Source organism: Cynocephalus volans, chromosome 3, assembly GCF_027409185.1.
Source record: "Cynocephalus volans isolate mCynVol1 chromosome 3, mCynVol1.pri, whole genome shotgun sequence".
In the NCBI taxonomy this organism is placed as follows: Eukaryota; Metazoa; Chordata; class Mammalia; order Dermoptera; family Cynocephalidae; genus Cynocephalus; species Cynocephalus volans.
In genome coordinates this window covers 84,995,279-85,018,245 of record NC_084462.1, presented here as the reverse complement: position 1 = coordinate 85,018,245, position 22,967 = coordinate 84,995,279, and the positions used below count along the sequence as shown (strand labels likewise).

The following is a 22,967-nucleotide window of genomic DNA, read 5'->3' as shown; positions in this document are numbered from 1 at the left end:
TTCACCATATGTTCTACCTCTGGTCATATCAACTTCTCATTAATTTCCTACTCATTATCCGTCTTTATATTTGGACGTTTGGACCTGCTCTGTTTCCCATAGCAAAATCATATTCATTCATCAAGATTAAGCCCTGACGTGACTTTCTGCACTCTGTAGAAAGTTGGTCTCACCATCTACAGGGGTACTTGCAGTAGTACTTTGCAATGTTGGTCAACTAGAGCACATATCATGGCTTTTATCAACCTGTTGTTAAAAACTCAACACCAGCTAACAACATCCTTCTCTTGCTTCAACTCTGCAATAGCCTCCTCTTCCTGCTAACTTCTCTCTTCTAATCCAACTTTCTATGTAGCAAACTAAAAGTGATCTTTTCAAAACATAAATTAGATCATATCACTCCTTTTGAGTAAAACTCCTTAGTCCTTAGAACTCAAGCTGCTTACTTTGGATTATTACACCCGACATAGTCTGCCCCTACCTTACTCTCCAATATCAACTCCTAATTCTCCCTCCCATATACTTCTCTTAATACACATTGGCCTTTTCGACTTCATTACCTACTTTAGGCCTTTTGCAGTAGTTGTTTGCTTTGCCTTGAATGTTGTCCCTTCTGAGAATCACGTCTGGCTCCTTTTTGTCACACAAATACAGTACAAATGCAACCTCCTTCTCTGATCTTTTCTAACCACTCAGCCTATAGCAAATCCCTAAGCACTGTCTATCACACAGCCCAACATTAATTCCCTGTGGAGCCTTTATCACTATCTGACAATCGTTGTTGTTGTTGTTATTGTTTTAAATTATGATCTATCACCTCTCACTAGAAACTAAGTGCCATGAGTGTCAGGATCTTGTTGAAATTTCTAATATCAAGAATAGTATTTGTCACATAGTAGGTATTCAACGAATATTTTGCTAAATGAATGAAGTATTCTGTTTTGTGTTCCATGGCATAAAACTTACATAACATACAGACATAGTAGTTCTTTGTTTTCAAGGAAATTAAGGCCTAACTGGGCAAATAAATAACTGTAAAATAATTAGGCAATCCATAGTTAATTTATAAGTTGTTCATCATGTGCCTGTTAAATTGTTCATGCAGATGCTACAGCCTGGATAGAATCTAACTAGGTGGAGAGAACATCTCCTGTATAGGAGATTAGGAAGGAGGAGACTTGTGGAGTGTACAGTCAGCAGTACCAGCCACATGGAGGGTACTGGCCTATAGTAAATTACTGAGGAGCCTCCTCACTGGGATCTAAATGTGGTATTAAGGCACGAGGAAGAAGAGCAAATCCTATACGACTTGGTGTTTCCTGGGGTTGCTAATCCAAATGCCACCTTATGTTCCCACAATGATTTACTTAAAAGCATCTAATGTCATACATGTTGGAATATAATCAGCCTCACCTCCCCACCCTCTGATGAGAGGTGAAATTAAGCAATTATCAAATGATCTACAAAGGCAGGAAGCAATATTTGCTACTTGAGGGATGCAGAATTGTACCACAGTCTTTGCATCTGGGAAATGAAACATAAATCAGGCCTCTTCATATTTATTACACTTATATTTCTAAGAGTTATTACAAACCTGTTGATGAGATTGTTGCTGGCTTCAGGGGTTTTGTATTGAGGGGAGGGCTTAGTAAAGTAATTATTTCAGGGAAGTGGAGGGCTCATGATCTACAATACAATCCTCAGGCTATTTTTGAGTGCTTATTTTAGATAACTTTGTTACTAGAAAAAGGAGTCTGAGATTTAAGGGCAAGAAAATGGGGTAATAATATAAACCTCGTGTAATAAGCCATTTTAACCACACTGCTTTTAAATCTTTCTTTCTGAGTTTTTATCAGCTCACCGTTATGCAATCGTGAATCATTCCTCCCTAATGTACCGTACAACCTAAATACCATCACTTTTTCTTATAAACTTCGAATTGATTTGGACTGGTTTAAATATTGATATGCCTTATAAACTTTAGAGTTGATTGAGACTGGCATCTAAATATCAGTGAGGGGGCTGTTGTGTCTTAACAGCCTTGACTATTTTTTGCTAGGTTACTTCCTTCTGTAAGATCAAGTCACATGTAAACCCAATTTGGACTTAAAACAATTGACTGGCAAAATAAATACATATATATTTTTTCTGGTAGTCATTTTAATTGCTTTCCATTACAATTCAAAAAAAATCCTTCACTTGCTTACCATCTATTTCTTCATGTCTAGACTTTAGTAGTTTTCAGTTCCTGAGTTTATTCAGCAAATACTTCTTCTGATACCTGCTATGTGCCAGACATGAGCTAGGTGTGAGGATGTCCTGGTGAACTGGCAGAGTAGGCCACTGCCCCCCTTCAGGTTACACTGCAGTGGAGGGTAGGGAAGATACACAATGAAATAAAAAGGATGTTGAGAAAGAGAATAATGGGAAGTGGGTTGCCACTTACATTATGGAGAAATGACATTGAAGCTCAGACTTGAAAGTGAAGAATCAGAGGGAAAACACGCTGGCAGAAGACTAGAATTAGTGGAAATATGAGTTTCTTTAATGAGGCCAACGAGCTGGGGATTAAATATCTGAGTTATGGTCCCAAACCTACAGTTGACATTTTTCAATATCTTTTTCATGTATGTTTTATAATTTTGGTTTTTATTCCAAGGATAAATACAACTCAGATTAATAATAAGTTAATGTCCATTTTCTAGGCTCTTTTCTTCTCATCCAGTTCATGCTTGTGTAATGTGAGTTCAACAGACTAGAAATGCTTATGTCTAAAGATATGTGTAATCCTTACAAGACATTTTCCTCACCCCCATGATAAGTGTCAAAATCAAGTTAAAACTCAGAAGGTGTTCTTGCTAGAAAAAAGAATAGATATAGTTTCCAGTTTAAGAGATACCACAAAAATTACATGATAATAGTACTGAATAGCAATTTGAATTTTATAAACATTCTGAAATATTAAAGAAGACATTTTCTAGGTTTTGATTATGCATCAACATGTTCAGAGTTTGGAAACAAATAAAAAGTTACCAGTAAATAGTAAAAATCAATTAGAATTTTTTCCCAAATATCACTCAGAAACTACTGACTATACATATTCTAATTCTCAAATGAGGAAACTTTTAATTATAATATGACTTTACATGTTTACTCTCAGTGAAATTTAGCATATCTGAAAACAGGAATTAAAGGAAACCATATCAAATGATTTACCAAGAAGATACCAGGTAACTGCAAGAGGGCTGCAAAAGCTTTAAGAGATAAGATGTATTAGTCACACATAATGAGACTCTTGTAGATTATATTGCTTGGTCCTATTATACTTCATGATTTGTCTATGAATCATTTACCCATTTATTATGCCCTTTTTACAGATAGATAAATTAAGGCCCCAAATCCTTAGACTTTATTCATTAGTGAAGGATAAAGTAATTTTTATTATTACCTCCTATCACAAAACTGAATTCTGAAGTATAATAATATAATATTTTGAAAAACAAGAGCTTGGCCCTAGAATTAATAGACATAGAATATTAGGTGAAGGCAGAAAACATAAAGCTGTGGTCCCATGGCTGGGTGTTTTGCTGTAGGTCCTCATGAACAGCAAAACAAACCCATTGTCTGAGGTGTTGTGTATTATCTGGGCTCTTACTCACAGTGCAACTCATTGTGTTTTCTGTATCTAATCCCAATTATTTGATTAAGATAGAAGGGCAGGTTATTTAAGTCAGTTAAAAAGTCAAATAAAATATTTACGAAATACATTCGAAACTGGTAGTTTTCTGCTACTATCATACTAATTCCATCTTTGATAACACCAGGAATTTCATGCCTAAGGTAAAAGCACATTCTAAAGATCATTTAAGCTGATTATTAGCATAAGTAAACATTAAAGGCATAAAGGAAAAATATGCTTAAGAGAACTTAAAGACAATTTGTTACCATCTACAAATTTGACTTTAACAATAATTAACTAGGTTGAATAAAAGATAGGTCCTCAGTAACTATGGGAGCCATATTAACTGTCAAATAGTTTTCTCACTTAAGACTCACGTTAATCATATAGAAAGAAACAGAATACACGTTACCCTTTCCGTATTCTACCGTATGATCACAAGATCGATGTCATATTACGGTTATTGTAAAACAGAGATTGGCCTGAGAAACAAAACAAAACAAAAAAGGGTGGGGAGGAATAAAACATTTGCTACCAGAGAGAAAATAAATAGAAAAGGCCAAGTTTTGTATAACAAGAGACCTCTAGTGGGAGCTGGGAAGAAAGTAATGAAGGTGAGCAGAACTTTGTACTTTCTAAGCTTTCAAAGGGCTATGAAAATCAATTACATTGTATAATGATAAATTAAATAAATAAATAAATAAATAAAAATTGTCCAGTCTTGGACAGTATGCAAAGAAAGAAAAGCAACCACAATTTTCAGTACTATTTGATTGTGCATGGAGTTAAATATGTACATAAGAAAGCCCATGCTGCTCACAGCGGCCTTTTAGGACCATTTTTATATCTGGCAGAAATGATCATAGCTAGACCAAAAATTGACACAGGATATTTTATTTTAAGATTAACAGAGCTGTTTTCAAAATAATATAGTGTGAAGAAAATTACAAATAAGTGAAAAGTCACTTGGGGATGCAGAGAACTGGTGGTGCCTACAAGACATAACCATTAAAACCCGATTCAGAAAAATGGACAAGAATATTAGCTGGATATATAGTTTTTAATAAGTTCATGCTCTTAGTTCCAATGAATAAAGCTAAAGCCTTAATATATTTTGCTTTTAATAGCATAGGGGAAATATTCCATGAGAATAAATGCTTTCTTTTCTGAGAATTGCTTCCTGTTACTTTTTTACGTTTGCTGCTCTCGTAGGGCCAGTTTCAACATAACTCATTGGTACAGAAGTAGTACTCCTATTGGGATTCCTTTAAATGGGTCCAGATGGTACTCTCCATCAATAAGTGATATTACCAGCTTTCAAGAAGAAAGATTTTATTCTCCTCCTTTTCTTTCCTGTTATAAGCAACTATCCCTTTAAGTTAACTCAACATCTGAATTTCTACAAACTTCACAATTTACTCCTGAAAATATCATCCAGTGTGTCATAAAATATAGGATATAAACACAAGATATCCCTAATGCAAGACAATGTTTTGATTACCAAGAAAACTCCAAGTTTCTTTAAAGGGGAAACATTTACCATCTCCTTTTAATCAAAACCAGCAAACTGCTCAACAAATAGAATATCCAAACCCACGGGAGTGAATTTGTACCCTGGCAGATACAAACCTTTTTAGGTAGGTTGAATAGGTCCTTCTTTTGGGTCCTACAAGAAGAAGGTTCTTAATCAATTTAGAAAAGTCATGGGTTTTTACAAAGGAAAAACAATTTACAACTTAGAAGAGAAAAGAAGGAAAGGAAAGAAGACATGAGGGAGGGGAAAAAGTCCCTAAATGGTTATAGGTAGGTAATATGGTACTGATATGATTACAGAATTCATAGCTTCTAAAACTTCTATAAAATTATTGATGTGAATAGAGGCAAAGTTAAAGATAAACTTTAATAAATTATGCTAATACTTTCCCTACATTAAGCTAAATATGGAGTTTAAATGCCTGATATGTTTAACATTCATCCATGTTAGAATTGCCCCCCCCCACACAAGTTAATCAATTACTGTAAATGGACTATTTAATTCAAGAAGAAAGTTATAGTCTTAGATCTACATGTCTCTTACAGGATTGATGAAATATTGTAAGGGGAGGGGAACTAGACTAAATTTAGTACTAAAGAAATGATATAAACATTTATTCAGTAAAAATCTTACTTTAGAATTAACAAAAGAGGTAACATTTTTTGAAACAAGGTAAAACCAAAGCAGAACAAACCCTTCTCTGGCAGAAATCATGATTGCCTATCAGCAATTATAGAAACAATAACACTGACCTTGAATCAGCCTTAAAGATCTTCGTTCACAATTATATTATCAGCTTTATGAATTTTCAGTTGCTGTCTCAGCCACAAATTCAATAAATGCAGAGTGTGTCAGTAATAGGAAGATTTTAACAGCCTTCACTGAAAAAGGCATTTCAGAAAGTACGTATCATACTGGCATTTTCCATGTTACAAATGACAGCTTTTTCAAATCCTGCTCAGCACACCTCAGATGAAATGTATGACATCTCAGATAAACAACAATAAAACTCAAAATCAAATTCAGTCAAAACTAGAAATGATGTAAATAAATTATGTGTTCAATCCTGGGAAATCCACAGTCAGCTAAAATGTTCTTATATCTGGAAATTTCTTCTTTACATTGCATGATTTTTACCTTGAAACCTTTTTTACTCTCTTGATTAGATAAGTTCACTTCTTCTCCTGTATCTTAAACATAACAACTACCAACAGTAGAAACACCCAATAAAAAAAAGGAGCCCTTGTGTGTAGTTATTGTAATTAACGGATTCAATATCTATTACTGCCAGTCAGGTATCATAGCAACCTTGCAGTGCTAAAAACTGCTAGAAAACTCTTCAAAACCAGCAAGACTCTGCTTTAGGAAAACAACACTGGGACTTTATTGGCTGTCCACATCTGTGGGTGTTGCTATGGGCACAGCCACAAAGAACTCTGCCATCTATACAAAAGATATACACACAGAGAAGATGGGAGGGACACAGAAGATAAATTGATAAGAAAAATAAAAAATAAAAAATAATTGGGCTGGCAATATACAATAGGCACACAATTTTGAGCCCACGTTTTACACTAATTCTTTCCTATTGAGGCTAGAGAATCTAAATCCAACTTAGCTGTAATTGTGACTAAACATGAACCAGGTTTGAGATATAATATCCTAAAACTCCACGTTTGTACCATTTATCAAAAGTCTTAATTCGAAACTCGAAGTGAATTACATTTAAAATAATATTTAAGTTCCCACTTATAAACCCTTGGTAGTCGTTTATAAATCTACGGAAGAGAAAAGAACAGGTTCCTATGAACAAGAACCCAATATTGATTTTTCCACGGTGCAGTAAGGCATCTCCATTCGCCTTGGCTGCTGTCAAAGCCACTCTTTAACAGCTGGAGTCAAATTGCACTATTTACAGCAAGAGCCCTTGTCAAGTGGACCATAAGTATCCTAACAATACACTATTCAAATGGCACTTTGCCACACAAATTGCTGACTTGATGAATAACCTATGTCAATGACTAAGGCCAATATAAAAGTTTCATTTTTATGAGAGGTTTTACATTCACACATTAAGTAAGCTTTCTTTGAAGAACTATTAGGCTATATATTTCAGGCCTCTGGACGCTGAAAATAATTAAAATCTGTTTAAATACATCAAGGGAACTTGACAACATTAATATGGATCTGGTGTTAACTACATTTGTCACACGAGTCAGAACACTGTCCTTCTGTTGCTGGCACTCCCCGCCGGCACGTGCGGCACAATGCCGGACTTAAACCAGCCGTGCACCATGAAATGCAAGCATTCTCCTTTTGTGCCTCTGATTTACATGGGCAACGAATGTTTAGATACAAGCAAGGCTTTGAAGTCCTGTGAGGAAATTCGGAGTTGCTTCTGTGGGTGAGGTGGACAGCTGGAGTCATTTGACAGTGGGTTTCTTACTTTGCATAGGGACTCAGACCTTTTGATTCAAAACTCCTAAATTAGTTTTGAAACAAAGCTGAGACATGCTCCTCATAGTTTTCCTCATGACTGAAGTAACTTTTTAACCAAGAAAAGTTTAAACTCATGCCACTAAGTGAGAAAAGGGAATTTCCTCATAAAGCAGTTATAAAAAAAGTATTAAATATTACAAAGATTTGTATTTAACTTACGGTAGTTAAAATTATATATAAAATGATTATGAGAAATAGTTACTCATTTAGTTACTCATTTTAAATAGTTACTATTGCTTCCTGAAGAAATAGTACTATCAAAAATCTGCATCATTTCACATGTGTTACAAAAAGCAAATTGCCTTGTATATTTCTCCCCATTGTACATTTCTCTATTCTGTCTTACTAGAAAGGGTGTTATCATTTAGGCAATAAAGTTTAAGTTGGGATTCACTAAATTGAAACCCTGAAAACAAAAATCTTAATCCAGTGTTTAAAGAAGGAAATCAATATATGGTCAAGTGCTTGCATATATAACAATAAAAATCTATTTTCTTTTAAAGTTATATAAAAATTTTAAATTTATATAATTTAAATTTATACAAAATTGATGCAAACTATTTCCCACATTAGAAAAAAATAGTTATGTGCTACTTATTAAATTTTAAAAAGACCAAAAAATACTGATCAAAAAAGTGAAAATTGCCATTTGATATAAATAATTTATCCCCATACAATTCAATTAAAAGCAATTATTTTCAAATGAATATTATCTGTTCTTTTTTATAGTGATGCAATTTTGATAGTAAAATATAGTTTAATAAAACTGAGTTAATCTGCAACATGTAATGTTATCATCATGGATTATTATTTAAAATTTTTACATGTAAATTTGCAAGTGAAATTTTCAATTTAGAAACTATGCTAGTTCTACCTTGGCTATGTTTTTTTAATCATAAAATATAAAGGAATTAACTTTTCATTCTGTTAAGGTGATAGGCAATTGTGGGATCCAATTTTCTATTTGTAGTCTACCAGTACACCATCTGTTTTACGAGGGGTAGAGTGATAAAGTACTACTAAGATTTTTCAGCAAAAAGCACCAAGCAGACACCATCCTAAGGTCAGCTAAAGGTTAAAAAAAAAATACAATCATATTTGTATAAAGCTGAACTGGAATGTAAATAAATACAAGTACATTATTTATAATCAATTTTATATGTTTAGATAAAGATGCACATAGAAGTGCATTATTTAAAGAAAATGCCATTAAAAAAATCTCAATTTGATTGGGGTCTGTAATTTGCATATTTGTTTTTCTACAAAGGGCAGTTTTCCAAACACATATAAGTTTGTGGTTTCTGTCAGAAAACAGACTTTATTTAAGGCATTTTGAATTATATTCCATACAATGCTGAGATAAGCTGCTTTATTAAAATATTTATTAAAATATTCAGGTAAGCTGCTTTATTGAAAATTCAGATATAGAGGGAAATAGGAAGTATTGATTATTTTGCCAGTTCCATGCAGTACCTCATGATCTCCAAGTCCAGAGAGGACTGTCTAGATCAGAAATTGGCAAACTATGGCCACTGCATCAACTTTGGTCCACTGTATGCTTTTATAAATAAAGTTTTATTGGAACACAATCAAACTTGTTGAAGAATTGACTATGGTTGCTTCTGTGATCCAACAGTAGAGTTGAGTAGGTGCAACAGCAAAGGTCTAGCCTGCAATGCCTAAAATATTCACCATGTGGTCCTTTACAAAAAAGTTTACTCATGCAGTGTCTAGTTCACTATTGTCCAATGCAAATAAAATACATTTGTATTTTAAATTGCAAATACATTTGTATTTTAAATTGTCTAGTCATCATATTAAGAAACAAAAAATAAATAGGTAAAATTTGAGTTTAATAATATATTTCATTTAGCCCTATAGATCCAAAATATAATCATTTTAACATGTGGCTACATTTTAAGTGCTCAAGAGCTACATGTGGTTAATGGCTATCATATTAGACAGTGAAGCTCTAAATAAGCAACAAGGAGGAGCTGTTGGGAGACTCATTCTACAAAAAATCAGTTAACAAAAGTAAAAGGCATTCCCAAGACACTACAATGGGTCTAAATTGTGACAGTTAAAATAATCCTGTTTATCCTTTTTTTACTTACTTTACAGACAAGAAATGCAGGTAAAGAATTTAAAACCAATCAACAGACAAAATAGGCCTTTTCTCCTTAAAATATGATAAAGCTACAATGATTTCTGCCAAGTAGAGATGACTTAGTAAGGTTGTTGATTCTCTGCTTTGAAGGTAAATTCCTCCCACTGCAATTTAAACAGGTTCTATCTTGTTTTATCCTCAGCTGAATCTAAGAAAAGCAGTTCCCCATCACTAATATGATATTGTATTCCTTTAAATCCTTTAAGACTCTGGCCCTCCTCTCCTACCCCACAGATTCTTCTTTGTCTAGCTACACAAATTCAACTCCTCTAGCATTTCAAATTGGACCCATTTTCAAAACATCTTATTGCATTTGTCGTTCTCTTTAAAACTTTCTCCAAATCTATAAGCAGTTTTCAAATGCAAGAAGAAAAAGCGAATATAGCATTCTAATGACATCCAAATATTGCCAAACACAAAGAACTCACTGGAAAGATCTCTTACTTTATTCATCTGTTTAAACAGTACGCTCTATTGTTAGAGAATATTTCACTTGTATCTCACTATAATACACACACACACACACACACACACACACACACACACACACAAGCACACACACACACACAAAATCCTGAAATACAAAGTAACCTTAGATAATTCTAAATTTCACAGGCTTACTGTCCCTCATTTTTCCCACCTATAAAATAAGCATGATTCAAATCTTGTCCTTTAAAACTGATATTTTTCTTCTGAAAACTAATGAGGCATTTTATTATATTAATAAGTAAGGAGAATGGAGAACTTATAAGCACCTTTGAGATTTCATGCTTATCAAATTTATAAATTAAAGAAGATTAAGATAAAAAAATCTCAACAGCCTAAAGAAATGTTAAAAGAACAAATGTATCATAGACAATGAACATATCAGTACATAACTGGAGAAGATATAATTTAGGAGAATCACAAATAAAAATAGCTCTAGTTAAGACTAAAGTCAATAATAATAGAAGTAAACTATATACAACAAAGGAGGTGACAGTCCTGTCTAATTCAGTTCTAATTCAGTTCCAACTACAAAGAATGAAGGTTGGAAATTGTAGTCATCTAAGGTAAAGGGCAGCAAGCAGCTAGAAAATGAAGTTGAAATCAGCCTACGAGTAGGAAAACAAGACCCTGGCGTTTTATTGCTTCCTGAAGTCAAGAAAGAAACAAAATTATATAAAGAAAATGAAATCTATCTGTACTGTTATCACTACCTAAAGGGTAGCTCTGAGGTTCTCCAAGAAATAGCAATCAGTTTACCTTCTAGGAATTAAACTAGTAAAATTGGCACTTGATGAATGAGATTTGCTCCTGCAGATCCTAGGCATCTGAAATGTACAGGTCAAGAGACATCCCCAAGTTCTCATCTACTATTCTAGCATTTTCTCCAATAAGCTGCACACTCTATTTAATGAATAGAGAGCAACAAAGCCACATGAAGAAAGGAATGCTCAGCAGTCAGCTGGGTTCACTCACAGAGCTTTATTTACCCCAGTCTTATAATATGCCAGGATATGTCAAAAGTTCATGGAAAAACAGAATTGAAAGGTAATGTGAATCTTTCCATAAACTTTGTGAAGTGCCCTCATATAATATAAACGTGATTCAATTCTCTATCTTATGTTCAGTTGTGACTGTTAAAGTTTCATCATGTCTATATAATTGTCCTTAAAAAAATACAACCATTTTCAAGTTAAGAATATGAGGAACGGGTTTTGGTAACCTAAAAACAATTGACTAAATGAGAAAAGGAAAAAAAAAAAGCTGTCACCTAATCATTGGCTTTAGCAACTGAAGAAGGAAAGTATGAGCAAAAGGAGGTGGTTTAAATGGAGTCTTAGAAAGAGAAACCCCAAATTTAGGAATTTTTCAATGTATATCATCCTTGACCAAGAAAGGTGGTGCCCTGAGGAGCTGAAAGAGTTTCCTTTTTCACTCATAGCTCAATGAATGCATACCTCTGGCTCAAGTCCATGTCCACCAAGGAACCCCTCTTACAATTTGTGTCAAACACCCTCCCCCAGCTTTGCTATAGTAAGAATATGCTGAACGGACAGAATCCCAATTATATTTATCAGTGCAAATTAAAGAATTGTCACTCTAGTTTACATATTCATTTCTTAGGTGTTTGGTTAGTCTGACTCAGTTCTCAAAAGGTTGACAAGTCCTGAACTCCTGATAAAATCTAAATCAGGTCTCTAAACTTAAAAAGCTAGATTACACGCTAGCAACCCCATGCTGCTTTGAGGCAGCCAATTGGCCTTTCTTGATGACAGTTCATCCTTTTGCTTCTAACTATATATGTACACATGAGGTAAAATAAAATCTTATTTAAAGTCCTTAATGATATTTTAGCAGTTTTCATAATACCATTAAAATAACTGAAAATGTTTACAATATGTAATTAAAAATCAGCTACAAATTGACTAAGAAATCCCACTTTCAGAAATATATCCTTTAAATAGTCCTGATGAAAAAAGCTTTAGGTTCATAGATGTATTATTCATAAAAGTGAAACATAAAAAGCAATCCATTAATTGAGCCATAAAAATAATTTATATCAGCAATAGTATAAGCACAATATAGAGCATGATGCAGCCATTAAAAACTGAAATATACATATATAATATCATGAAAATATGTTTACATGAAGAAATACATTAGACATGTGCATGTAAATGAAATAGTTTACAACATGCTAAAGGGGATAACTTGGAAGTGTAAAGACAGAAAGATAGAAAATTATCCCTTAAAGAAATCAGATTAAATTACTATATCATGTTTAGAAATGAAAAATAATAAAGCTAGTCCAAATTTACTCTAAGCTGGTTGACTTGGTTGGTGAGAATAAATGCCAACTCCGTTACTGTGTGGCTTGGCATCCTAAAGAGCTGGTGATCCTACACATGCTGAGTATATCAAAAGAATTGTCCATACAATTATCTAGTTTTTCTTATATCCTTTTGTTTATTTGCAATAAGCACTTTAAAAAGAAGTCAAATACTTTCAACTGAAAAATAAAAATGGATCCAAACCACAGAATATAGTTTTTCCCCCCTCCCCATTGAATACCATAGGATTCAAGAGTTAGTATAAAGTTGACTCAAATTTGATAAGCCAGAACTTATCTTGTCAAAAATAATACCATAACAAGTATAATAATCACTCAAAAAGTTATCCTGATTCACCTAAGATCACTTAGTAGATGCAATTGTCTCTGAGTTCTTGCTTTTGTGCTGATGTTTAAGTGTCCCATATTTATGAAGGCATGTTACTTCCTACTTGGGTGGATAATCAAGCAGCGTCTAGATGTGAACTTACCATACGTGAAGACTCCGCCTGCAGACCGGCGCACTGTACTGGCCCACGCTGGTGAGAGCTGGAGGATCTCTGCTCTGCACTTCTGTGCTTGTGTGTCTCTGAAGTAACTGCAAGTACAGACTCAGGCTTCACAAGCTGTGAACCATCACAACAATCAAGAATAATCCTTGCTCTTTCTCCTGTCTCATGTCTTTCCAAAGTGCCTGGAAAACAAGTTTAAAAATAAAAATTTAAACAAAAGATATACCCCAACAGAATAAAAAGACAGAAAAAACATTCCTTATAGAAGAATCACAATTCCTTAAGTGATCACATCTTACTATATTCTTGCAAACAAAAAAACAGCCTGGGAGCTTTTTCTAAATTATTCAAATCACCCTCTCATAAAGGCCAAAATTAAGGACTTGAAAATCTCATCTTCTTCTTTGTGCTTTTTCATCCATGGAAATCAACAGGACATTCAGTAGTCTTTAGCAGTAAAATATCTTATTAATCATACAGTATGCAAGAGATCAATAATGAACAACTATGGAATATTTTAGTGCTGTCCCCTAGTGTTCCAACTCACAAACAACACAGAGTCCACAGGGTTTTGCCAAGCTTTAAATGTTTCTCTTGGTAATGTATATAATTTGAGTGAACAAGTGAGAACAGAGATGCTTGTGTACTACGTCCCTCACCCGTGTCCCCACAAGCTTTTGTTGTTGCTGTTATTGTTGGTACTGTTGCCATTATATCCTTTGGCTTTTATTTCTTAGGTTATTAGAAGGGACAAAACCCTTTTGTCCTTTGCCATTCTCGCAGTTTCAGAATTTAAGGGTGCTGGCAGGGTGCTGGCATGTTCAATTTAAAGTAAAAAGGAACAAGTATAAAATACAGCAGAAATGTCAGGAAGTGATTCACAAATAGTTAAATGTTTTTATAAAATACAACACCATACACTCAGTGAAATCCAAGTACATATGAATTAATCATAACCTCTGTTGCGTATCAATTATGAGTTCATTTGCATTATTAAATGTATAACTTATATCCTACTGAACAAAGATACTGAGGAAAACTTACTTGACAAACAATACCTAAAGACAGATTACACTTCATGTTATTCCTTTCCTTCCAAAGAGAAAGAATTAGTTGTACAATTTAAGAAGATAATTAATTGTTATTGATAGTATTAAGATAATATCAACTTAAAGAAATTACAATAATAAAACAGAAATGATAATTGTAGACCACTACGTCTTTAGATAGGTAGACAGATATTATGTTTGGAGATTATGACTATTCAATCCTTTCTCATCTCTCCTCCTCCTCTTCCATATCCTTCCTCTACAGCACTAAACTACCATTAGTTGGTACTTTGAATTCTGAACCAGTAACAGCTACTTATAAAATAGCAGGCAGAACTTCAATCACAAGTCACTTTACAACAATATTTTTTATTATAACACTTCTATATTTATAAATAAAAATCTTTAACATAAAAATTATAAATGTTATTCTCCTAAGCTTTCTTTTTCCATCGAGATTGACATATTCAACAAATGACGCTGGCAGCCACATCAGGAAAACCCTTTCTCTCAAGAATGACAGTAAGAAAAGTTTCTCAAACCAAAAATAATAGTTATTATTGCTTCCTGAAAATGGCTGTATTTCAGAACTTGTAACTTTGTCACCTGATAAAATGTTGTCTTTCTGAGAAATCTCTTTTTGAACATGGATACTTTCTTCTCACAGGTTTTCTGTGGCTCCTCAAACTATATTTTAAAAATATTTTGAGAATCCTTGGGAAAGAATTTAATGCACTCTAATACATATGGTATTTGCTTTACACTGTTTCCAACAAGGGGTGCCTTTGCAACTCTGATAAACTGCCTTGGGCAAGAGACAGAGTAGTCACTGTTTCCTGGTATTGCTTAACTCAATTTTGAATTTCAGGAGAACTTTTTCTTTCCAAAGTGAACTCAATGATAATTAGAATTTTTTGTCACTGTGCTACAGTCAAGAATATGAGTTAACTCGAACTTACTCTTTATTTCAATCAATCTGACCATGACAAGGAAAGCTGTAGAGACATATGTGAGTTAAGGATTATTAGAAGTTACAATACCATCTCTTCCCTCAAACTGGACTGCAAAACAAACCAAAACAAAAACATAAAATCTATCCCAAGTAATATCTTTGTTGTATAAAATGCTTTCCAGTACATACTTTGCATTTTTGTTATTATTTGTTTTATTAATTTGAGGTTTGAGACAATTTATTTTAATTCTAAACTATATAATAGTACATTAGATACTGGAGCCAATCATAAGCAAAGAGAGCTTAGCACAATTAACATCCTGGTAGAAAGTAAAGGAAACATTAGTTTTCACTGGTCCAATATTGTCTATTCCCCCAAAAGTCAGTGCACAGAAATATAAGGAGCAGCCACGATCTTCTTTGCAGATCCCTAGACCGCTATAGACAGTATTTTCACTTGTATATCCTACTTTCACCACCAATTCAACACATCTCATCACATACATAATCAAAATTTTTTAAAACCAGAGCTTTTAAAAATTTTTTAAAACTAAGGTTGCCTATGACTCCGTGTGGCACTGTGTCTAGTCAATGTCCTCCCTACCTATCAGGGCTGACAGCAAGGACATATGACCACATGGTGGTAACAAGTAAACTCTGGCACCAGACTGCCCTGTGCTCACATGTTGGTTTTACCTTTACCGGTTGGGTGGTCTTCAGCTAGTTATTGTACATTTGGTTGCCTAAGTCTCCTCATCTGTACAACAGGGATCACAATAATTACCACCTCACAGGGTTACTACGGGGACTAAATTGAGTAGGTACTTGGAAAGTGCTTAGAGAGTCTGGCACACAGTGAGTGCCGTACTACGTGACAACCCCTCCATCACATGGCAGAGGAGCTCACTCAGCCTCTTGAGAGCTGTTTAACAAGCCTCCTTGGTCCTCTGGTTCTGGAAACTGATCTCAGGCCCATGGTCCTGGGGCATATGGCCAACTTGGGCCCCCACTGCCTCCTGAGACTTGAACCTCCTCAGTCAGCCTCACCTCTCAGGCTAAGTTATGATCAAAATCTGAGGAGGATTAGGTATTTGACTTATTTTTTAATCCTCAGTATACCATATTGGGGTCTGGCACAAATTAAAGGGTAGATAATACTTCTTAATGGACTATATGACTCAGCAACCTGGCTAATGATTTCTTCTTAATTAATTTATTTTTTTACTGTGGCTACAGTTGGGATTAAATCCAAACTCCTTGACCTACAAGTCATATTCTCCTGCTTTCTCCCATGTCATCCTCCCTCTGCTCACAAATTAGATTTTCTTTTTCTTTCCATGAAAACCAACAAATTCTTTCCTGCTAGTTCCATCTCATTCTTTAGGTATAAAAATCTCACCTCCTCAGAGAGGCCTTCCTAAAATAGATGCCTATCTTGCATTGTTTTTCATCTCAGCTTCTTGACCTCAGAGTACTTACCACATTGGTAACTGGTGTAATTTAACTGCCTCCTTAAATTCCAGGCTGCTTTCCCACCAGATACTAAAGTCTTTTTCCCAAATATGTATTCTATGATGCTGGCATAAAGCAGGGTTCTATAAATGTTCACTGAATGAATAAATTAAATTTTACCCCTTCCCGGTGGGCAGTGGAAGAGTGTGGCTGCAGAGCCTGAGAGCATACCAAGGTCTCAGTCTGACAAGAGCTAATTCCCAGCTACACTCATAAACTTAGACCCTAGAGCCCAGAAGAGGCCAGCACTGGGAAAGGTGGCATTCACAAGTCCAATGCCTGTTCCCACTCTCAGCTATGTTGCCAAGTCATTCCTGATGCCCCAAGAATTTGGAATTGGAGACAGCAAGCCAGTCCCTGAATATCACTTGCCCTATGGACTGAGGAGAGGACATGCTAGTCTAAAGAGAGAAAAGAATAAGAAAATGCAAAGAGAGAGGCAGCGATGGAGAGGGAGGGAGAGGGAAGGAAAGAGAGACAGAGGTCTTGCAACTTTCTAGTTTTGTTTCCAGTCCCTTCCTAAGGGCTAGTGCCCCTGAGGTCTCTGCTCTACACATCTGAATCCCTACAATAAATACCTCTCTGATGAAACCAACTTTACTCTGCTTCTACTGCTTGTTACCTACCTAAAGAGCCCTAAATATAAAGGGGACAGAAATGTTTCTATTGTAGTAAAGGCCAAGTTTGAGGACACCTAAATAAAGAGCATGTAGAGTTCGAGGTAGAGGCCAGAGCAAAGACAAAGAGTAAGCACTATCAGATGAGCGAGGATTGACGTCCAAAGACAGTGTGCCATCTCCAAGAGACTTTATCAGAGTGAGATGTTTCAAAATACCGGCACAAATCCGTTAGCCATTTCTGCACACAAAAAGAAGAAAGGAGGAAGATTCAGAAAGTGTTGCAAATCCATATGTTGCCAAAATACAGCTGTATTGTAAGTGCACTAGGATTTTCAATACTTATAGGGCATCTACTGTTTTTTGTTTGTTTTATTTTTAAATAGGACAAATGATTACTTTGTGATGTGCCTGTTATGAGATCTGATTTTGAAGTATAAGTATCAGAATAAGCATCACACGTGCAACGGGAAAGGTACAGCCTTCAACTGTGGTAGAAGAGCAGGACAGAGAGTAAAGAGAACATTTATAAACATATGCCTTAAAGATGTAACAGACCTAAATATCTACATAGAGTAAAGAGATCACTTATATACATATGCCTTAAAGATGTAACAGACCTAAATATCTACATAAAGATATGGAAGGAGTAGTGATATTCTATAATTTAATTCCCTTCCAAACAGCTAGAAGTTCCTTTCTCAATTTTATATCCATTGTAATTTGCCAAATTTTTAATATTTGCTGTCTTTTACTTAAACATTTCATTCAACTCCCACCAATACTTGCTTTCCAAAATTAAAAAATTATCATAGCCTACTATCAATTAATGGATAGCATTAAATTATATATAAAACCTTGAGCTGGACAAATGTCCCACTACAAATTAACAACTAGGTACACTCAGTCTGTGGAAAACGAAATAGCTACTATCCCAAAAGGAAAAGAAATGGTTAAAAAAGAAATCACTCACCTGATGACTACATCTGCAGATAATCAAGAAGAATAAAATAATCTTCAAAAACATCACCCAGATGGATTAATATTTTGTCATGTTGTACAGAAACATTTTATTTATTCAAAAATTGTACATAAATAAATTTAAGACAGCAATTGACTTACTATAATTCATAGTGCTTTCCCTCAGAAAAACATTATAAAAATAGCATTACTAAAAGAACATAAAATTCTCCCAGCCCACCAAAAGCATGTATATTGTAAACCAACAAATTTCAAATAATTTGTTTCACAAAAAATGGAAATGTTTTAAATTAAATATTCTGCTTATTATAAGATTGTGAAAAAAGCAGAATTTGCTAAATAATTCCTATTATGTGATTAGTAATGAATATATATTTTACTTACATAATCAAAGCTTAACAGCAAGAACATGTGAACAGACACACTATAGAGTTAGCTCTTTCCCTCATCAGGCAGGTACTTTCTAACTGACACTGCCATGGGTATCGCACAGTGACTAACAGCACAGTTATATTTTAACGTTACTCTCTCTTAAACAGAGTAGGTTTAAAAAAAAATGGCCTCAATATCAATTTGGTAGTCAAATTCATAAAATCAAGTTTCAACAAAACAGACAGTTGTAGTCAAATTCCATGTACCAAGGAATTTGACCATTGGGTCTCTTGTGAGATTTATCACTTACCTTCAGTTACATGTAAAGTTCATTGCCTTGCTCACAGGAGTGTATGGAGATCGACCTAGTGCCTGTTCCTAACAAAACCATTTCACAGTTACTGCCTTTTACTGCAGAAAATGTATAACTGATGGGGGTCCTGACCAGGAACAGGGGCCCTGGAGGTATGAAACTTAGCTAACTAGAAAATAATGGAAGGATGGAGAGAGGGGAATGAATCTGCAACTATTAAATTAGGAATAAAGGCACTTATCCTTATTCCTAAATATATTTGAATATAATAAATTCATCTGTAAAATAGATTGTCAAGGGCTTGCCTCATTTTATGCCCTATAAAGGTCCTAATATGATAACAAACTCACGATTGGCTTCACATCAACCTTCTATACCTTTAGGGTATATAGAATACATTTTTAAAAAGTCCCTGACCACCACGACCTTAACCTCAGCTCTGCCACAGCCTCCAGCACTTTCAGGGCAACACTGGGATTTATCAGCTAGGCCACACTCACCTATCACATCCAATTCTGACCATTGACCTCTAGAAAAATAGAATACAGAGGTGTCGAAAGAGTGAAAGGAAAAAAAAAAATGATTTAAACACATAGAGGTTTAAAGTTGCTGTGATGTATAAGGATTACAAAGAGTGCGTTCATTTTAAACCAAACCTAAACTAAGGTTTCTTGCTAAGGTATTTACTTATTAAATACTCTCTTAAACACATGCTAACAACATAGATTCTATGACTAAATTTTAATTTTTAACCTCACTCTAGAACTCAATAAAATTTACAACCAATTTAAGAGATGAATGTTTACAGAAAAGTGTTTCTCTGTATTATGAGAAGAATATATTTCATTTTTTATAATGATCTATTATATATAAAACATTAACATTGTACTGCTTCTAAGTATTGCAAAATGTCATTCACTCAGTATTGTTTGAATTTTTTACACCAGGCATTCTTATTTTTTAATTTTAAAATATTTCAAAAGTAGATTCCATCCTTCATGCTCATTTTTCTACTGAAACATATTGATTGTACATATTTCTGGGGTAGAGCATTATATTCCAATATATGTATACAATGTGTGATGCCTCCTGCTCTTGACTGAAGATTAACTTACTTATTGGATACAATGTCCTTGAAGAGATTTGATTCTATCATTTATTCATTGCTGATGTCAATTAATTTAATCAGGTCAGTATCTTGTTGAGTTGACATGAAATTTTTTTCCTCGAAGGAGGAAGGGTATTGGGAAAAGAAAAATTGGGGTATAGTCTTATGAAGTCTTTTTTTTTTGAGGGGAAGAATATGGTGGACATGGGAGGACAAAAACTGTGTCACCACAATCAGTTCTCCCGTGGTACATGGCAGTAGTTTGTCTGAGGCAAATAATGGGTGACCAAAGCTCCAGCAGACACTTCAGGGTTTGTTTTGAAAGCACCAAGGCTCAGCATACCCTGACTATAATCCTGGCTCCCCTGCACCACCTACAAAATTTAAGACCAAGTTTCTAAACCCAGTAATACAAAAAGTCTCTCTCACCTCTTCATTCTTTTATTCCATGCACGCACTCACTCATGGGGACTTCCAGAGTCCTCCCTGATCACCAATGTAATAGGCAGAATTCTGAGAATAATCCCCAATGAACTTCATCCTTCTGCAATTCCCTCCCCTGTGAATATGATGGGGTGGCACTCTGGTGACTGTTAGGTTAGACAGCAAAAGGGATTCTGCAGATATAATTAAGGTTTTTAGTCAGTTGACCTTAATATAAGGAAATGATTTAAGTAGGCCGAGCCTAATTAGGTGGTCCCTTTGAAAGTGTAGAGCTGTCTCCAGCTGCTGGAGGAAGAAATCAGGGAGATTTAAAACACAAGAAGGACTGGATGTGCTAACGCTGCCTTTGAAGATGAAGGAGGCCATGGTAAGGACCAGAGAGTAGCCTCTAGAAGCCAGCAAGGACCTCACACCTACACCATAAAGAGCTAAATTCTGCCAAGGACCTGCATGAGTTTGGAAGTGAATTCTTCCCCAGAGCTCCCAGATAAGAGCCCAGTTGGTTGACATGTTTATTTCAGCTTGTGAGATCCTAAGCAGAGAACCTAGCTGAGCTCAGCAAGACTTCTAATTTAGAGAACCATGAGATAATAAACGGGTGTTGTTCTAAGCTGCTAAATTTCTAGTAATTTGTTATACAGCAACAGGACACTAACATAACCAGGACTTGTGGAAATACTCTTACTCAGGACCACAGACTTAGATCTTAATGGTTTATATTTTTTTCACTATTTTATACTCATATGTAAAAAGTCTTGCTTCAAACAAAATAAATAAATAAATGCAAATAAATGCGAAAGCTGGTTAGATATTTCATACTTTTTTTTATAACTCATTCTCCCACTCTTACATTCTGAGTATTATAAGCAATAAAAATATTCACTAAATAGGGTGATTAAAAAATCATATACCACATCAAAAAAATTTTTTTAAATCACACCATTTCTGAAGGTATCATATGTAAGAGATAAAATATTGTTTTCTCATACTTCTCTGTAGTTATCATCATCCTCCTCCTCAAAATTGCCATTACCTACCAGTAACTGAGTATTTTTAAGTGCCTCTGAATTCTTAAAACAATCCAGCAAAGTACAAGAAACTGAGGTTCAGGAAAAATGAGTGACAGAGTATTTGTGTGCCCTTTTGTTTGAAGGGTGGCTAGGAAAGGTATTTGTTTGTTTGTTTGTTTTTGACCAGTAAGGGGATTGCAACCCCTGGCACGGTGTGGTCTGCACGGCGCTCAGCCAGTGAGCGCACCAGCCATCCCTATATAGGATCCGAACCCACCGCCTCGGTGCTACCAGCACCAGACTCTCCCGAGTGAACCACGGGGCCGGCCCTAGGAAAGGTATTTTTAATAAAAAGCTAGGAAAAGGTCATAATGCTATTTGGTAGAGTTACATTTCCACCACAGACTGTGAAGACTGGCATGTTTGGGGCTGGATTTAAAGTAGGTAAAGTTTGGTTGGCAATATGGAAAAGAGAATTCAAGAAAGAACTTGATGGCAAGGTAATTGGTTACGAAATATTTCAATAGTTCGCGTAAAAGATGATGAAGCTCTCAATCCATTTGGCCCTAAAACATTTTATTTTAAAATATTTTTAGTACCTCTGAAAATAGATAATTCTATGCTTATTGAAGGCTTACAAAATAAATGTAGCATATGGTTTATCTTTCAAATGATCCAAATTCATCACTAGACATTGTCAATAGTAATGCCCTCTGGAATTACTAATTAGGACTTTTATGGAATGGCTATATATACTTTCCATACAGCCAGGGGTCTTTGGTGGGTTCTTAATTCTATAGAACCATTCCCTTTTATTTTCTCTTTGGCCAGTACATTCTGTCTTATCTCTTCTCACTACCATCTCTGTTTCTGCAGTTTATATTCTCTGCTGCTATTTCCTCTAGGTGGTTTGCTTGTAGTTGTACACACCTTAAAACACGGAAGAAGTCTTTCAGAACTTACATTTCCTGGCATCAGCCATTGTTCTCCCCAATTCTGAATTAGAGAGCAACTTACCCTTCCTCCTATGTTTAGTAAAAATCCCAGTATGGGTGGCTGCTGATCCTAGGGTGTGCCTCTTCCCAGAATCTGTAGATGGTGGTTAAAAGCACCTGTGCTGGGTATATACCCCGAATAATCAAAAGCAGGAATGTGAATAGATATTGGTACACCCATGTTCATAGCAGCACTATTCACAATACCCAAAAGGTGGAAGCAACTCAAGTGTCCATTGAAGGATGAATGAATAAATAAAATGTGGCACATACCTAAAATGCAATATTATTTAGCCTTAAAAAAGAAGAAAATTGGCACATGCTACAAAATGGATAAACCTTGAATACATTATGCTAAGTGTTTTAGTCCGTTTTGTGTTGCTATAATAGAAATACCTGAGATTGGGT

The 22,967-nt window shown here is 35.0% G+C and overlaps 1 protein-coding gene across 1 annotated transcript in view; it reads right to left on the bottom strand.

Moving 5' to 3' along the window:
- WDR72 (WD repeat domain 72) overlaps nt 1-22,967 on the bottom strand; it is a 196,335-nt gene that overhangs the window by 130,068 nt on the left and 43,300 nt on the right. Inside the window, exon 13 of the mRNA XM_063091708.1 lies at nt 13,186-13,388. Within this exon, the coding sequence (XP_062947778.1) occupies nt 13,186-13,388 (203 nt within the window). The remainder of the gene's footprint in view (nt 1-13,185; nt 13,389-22,967) is intronic.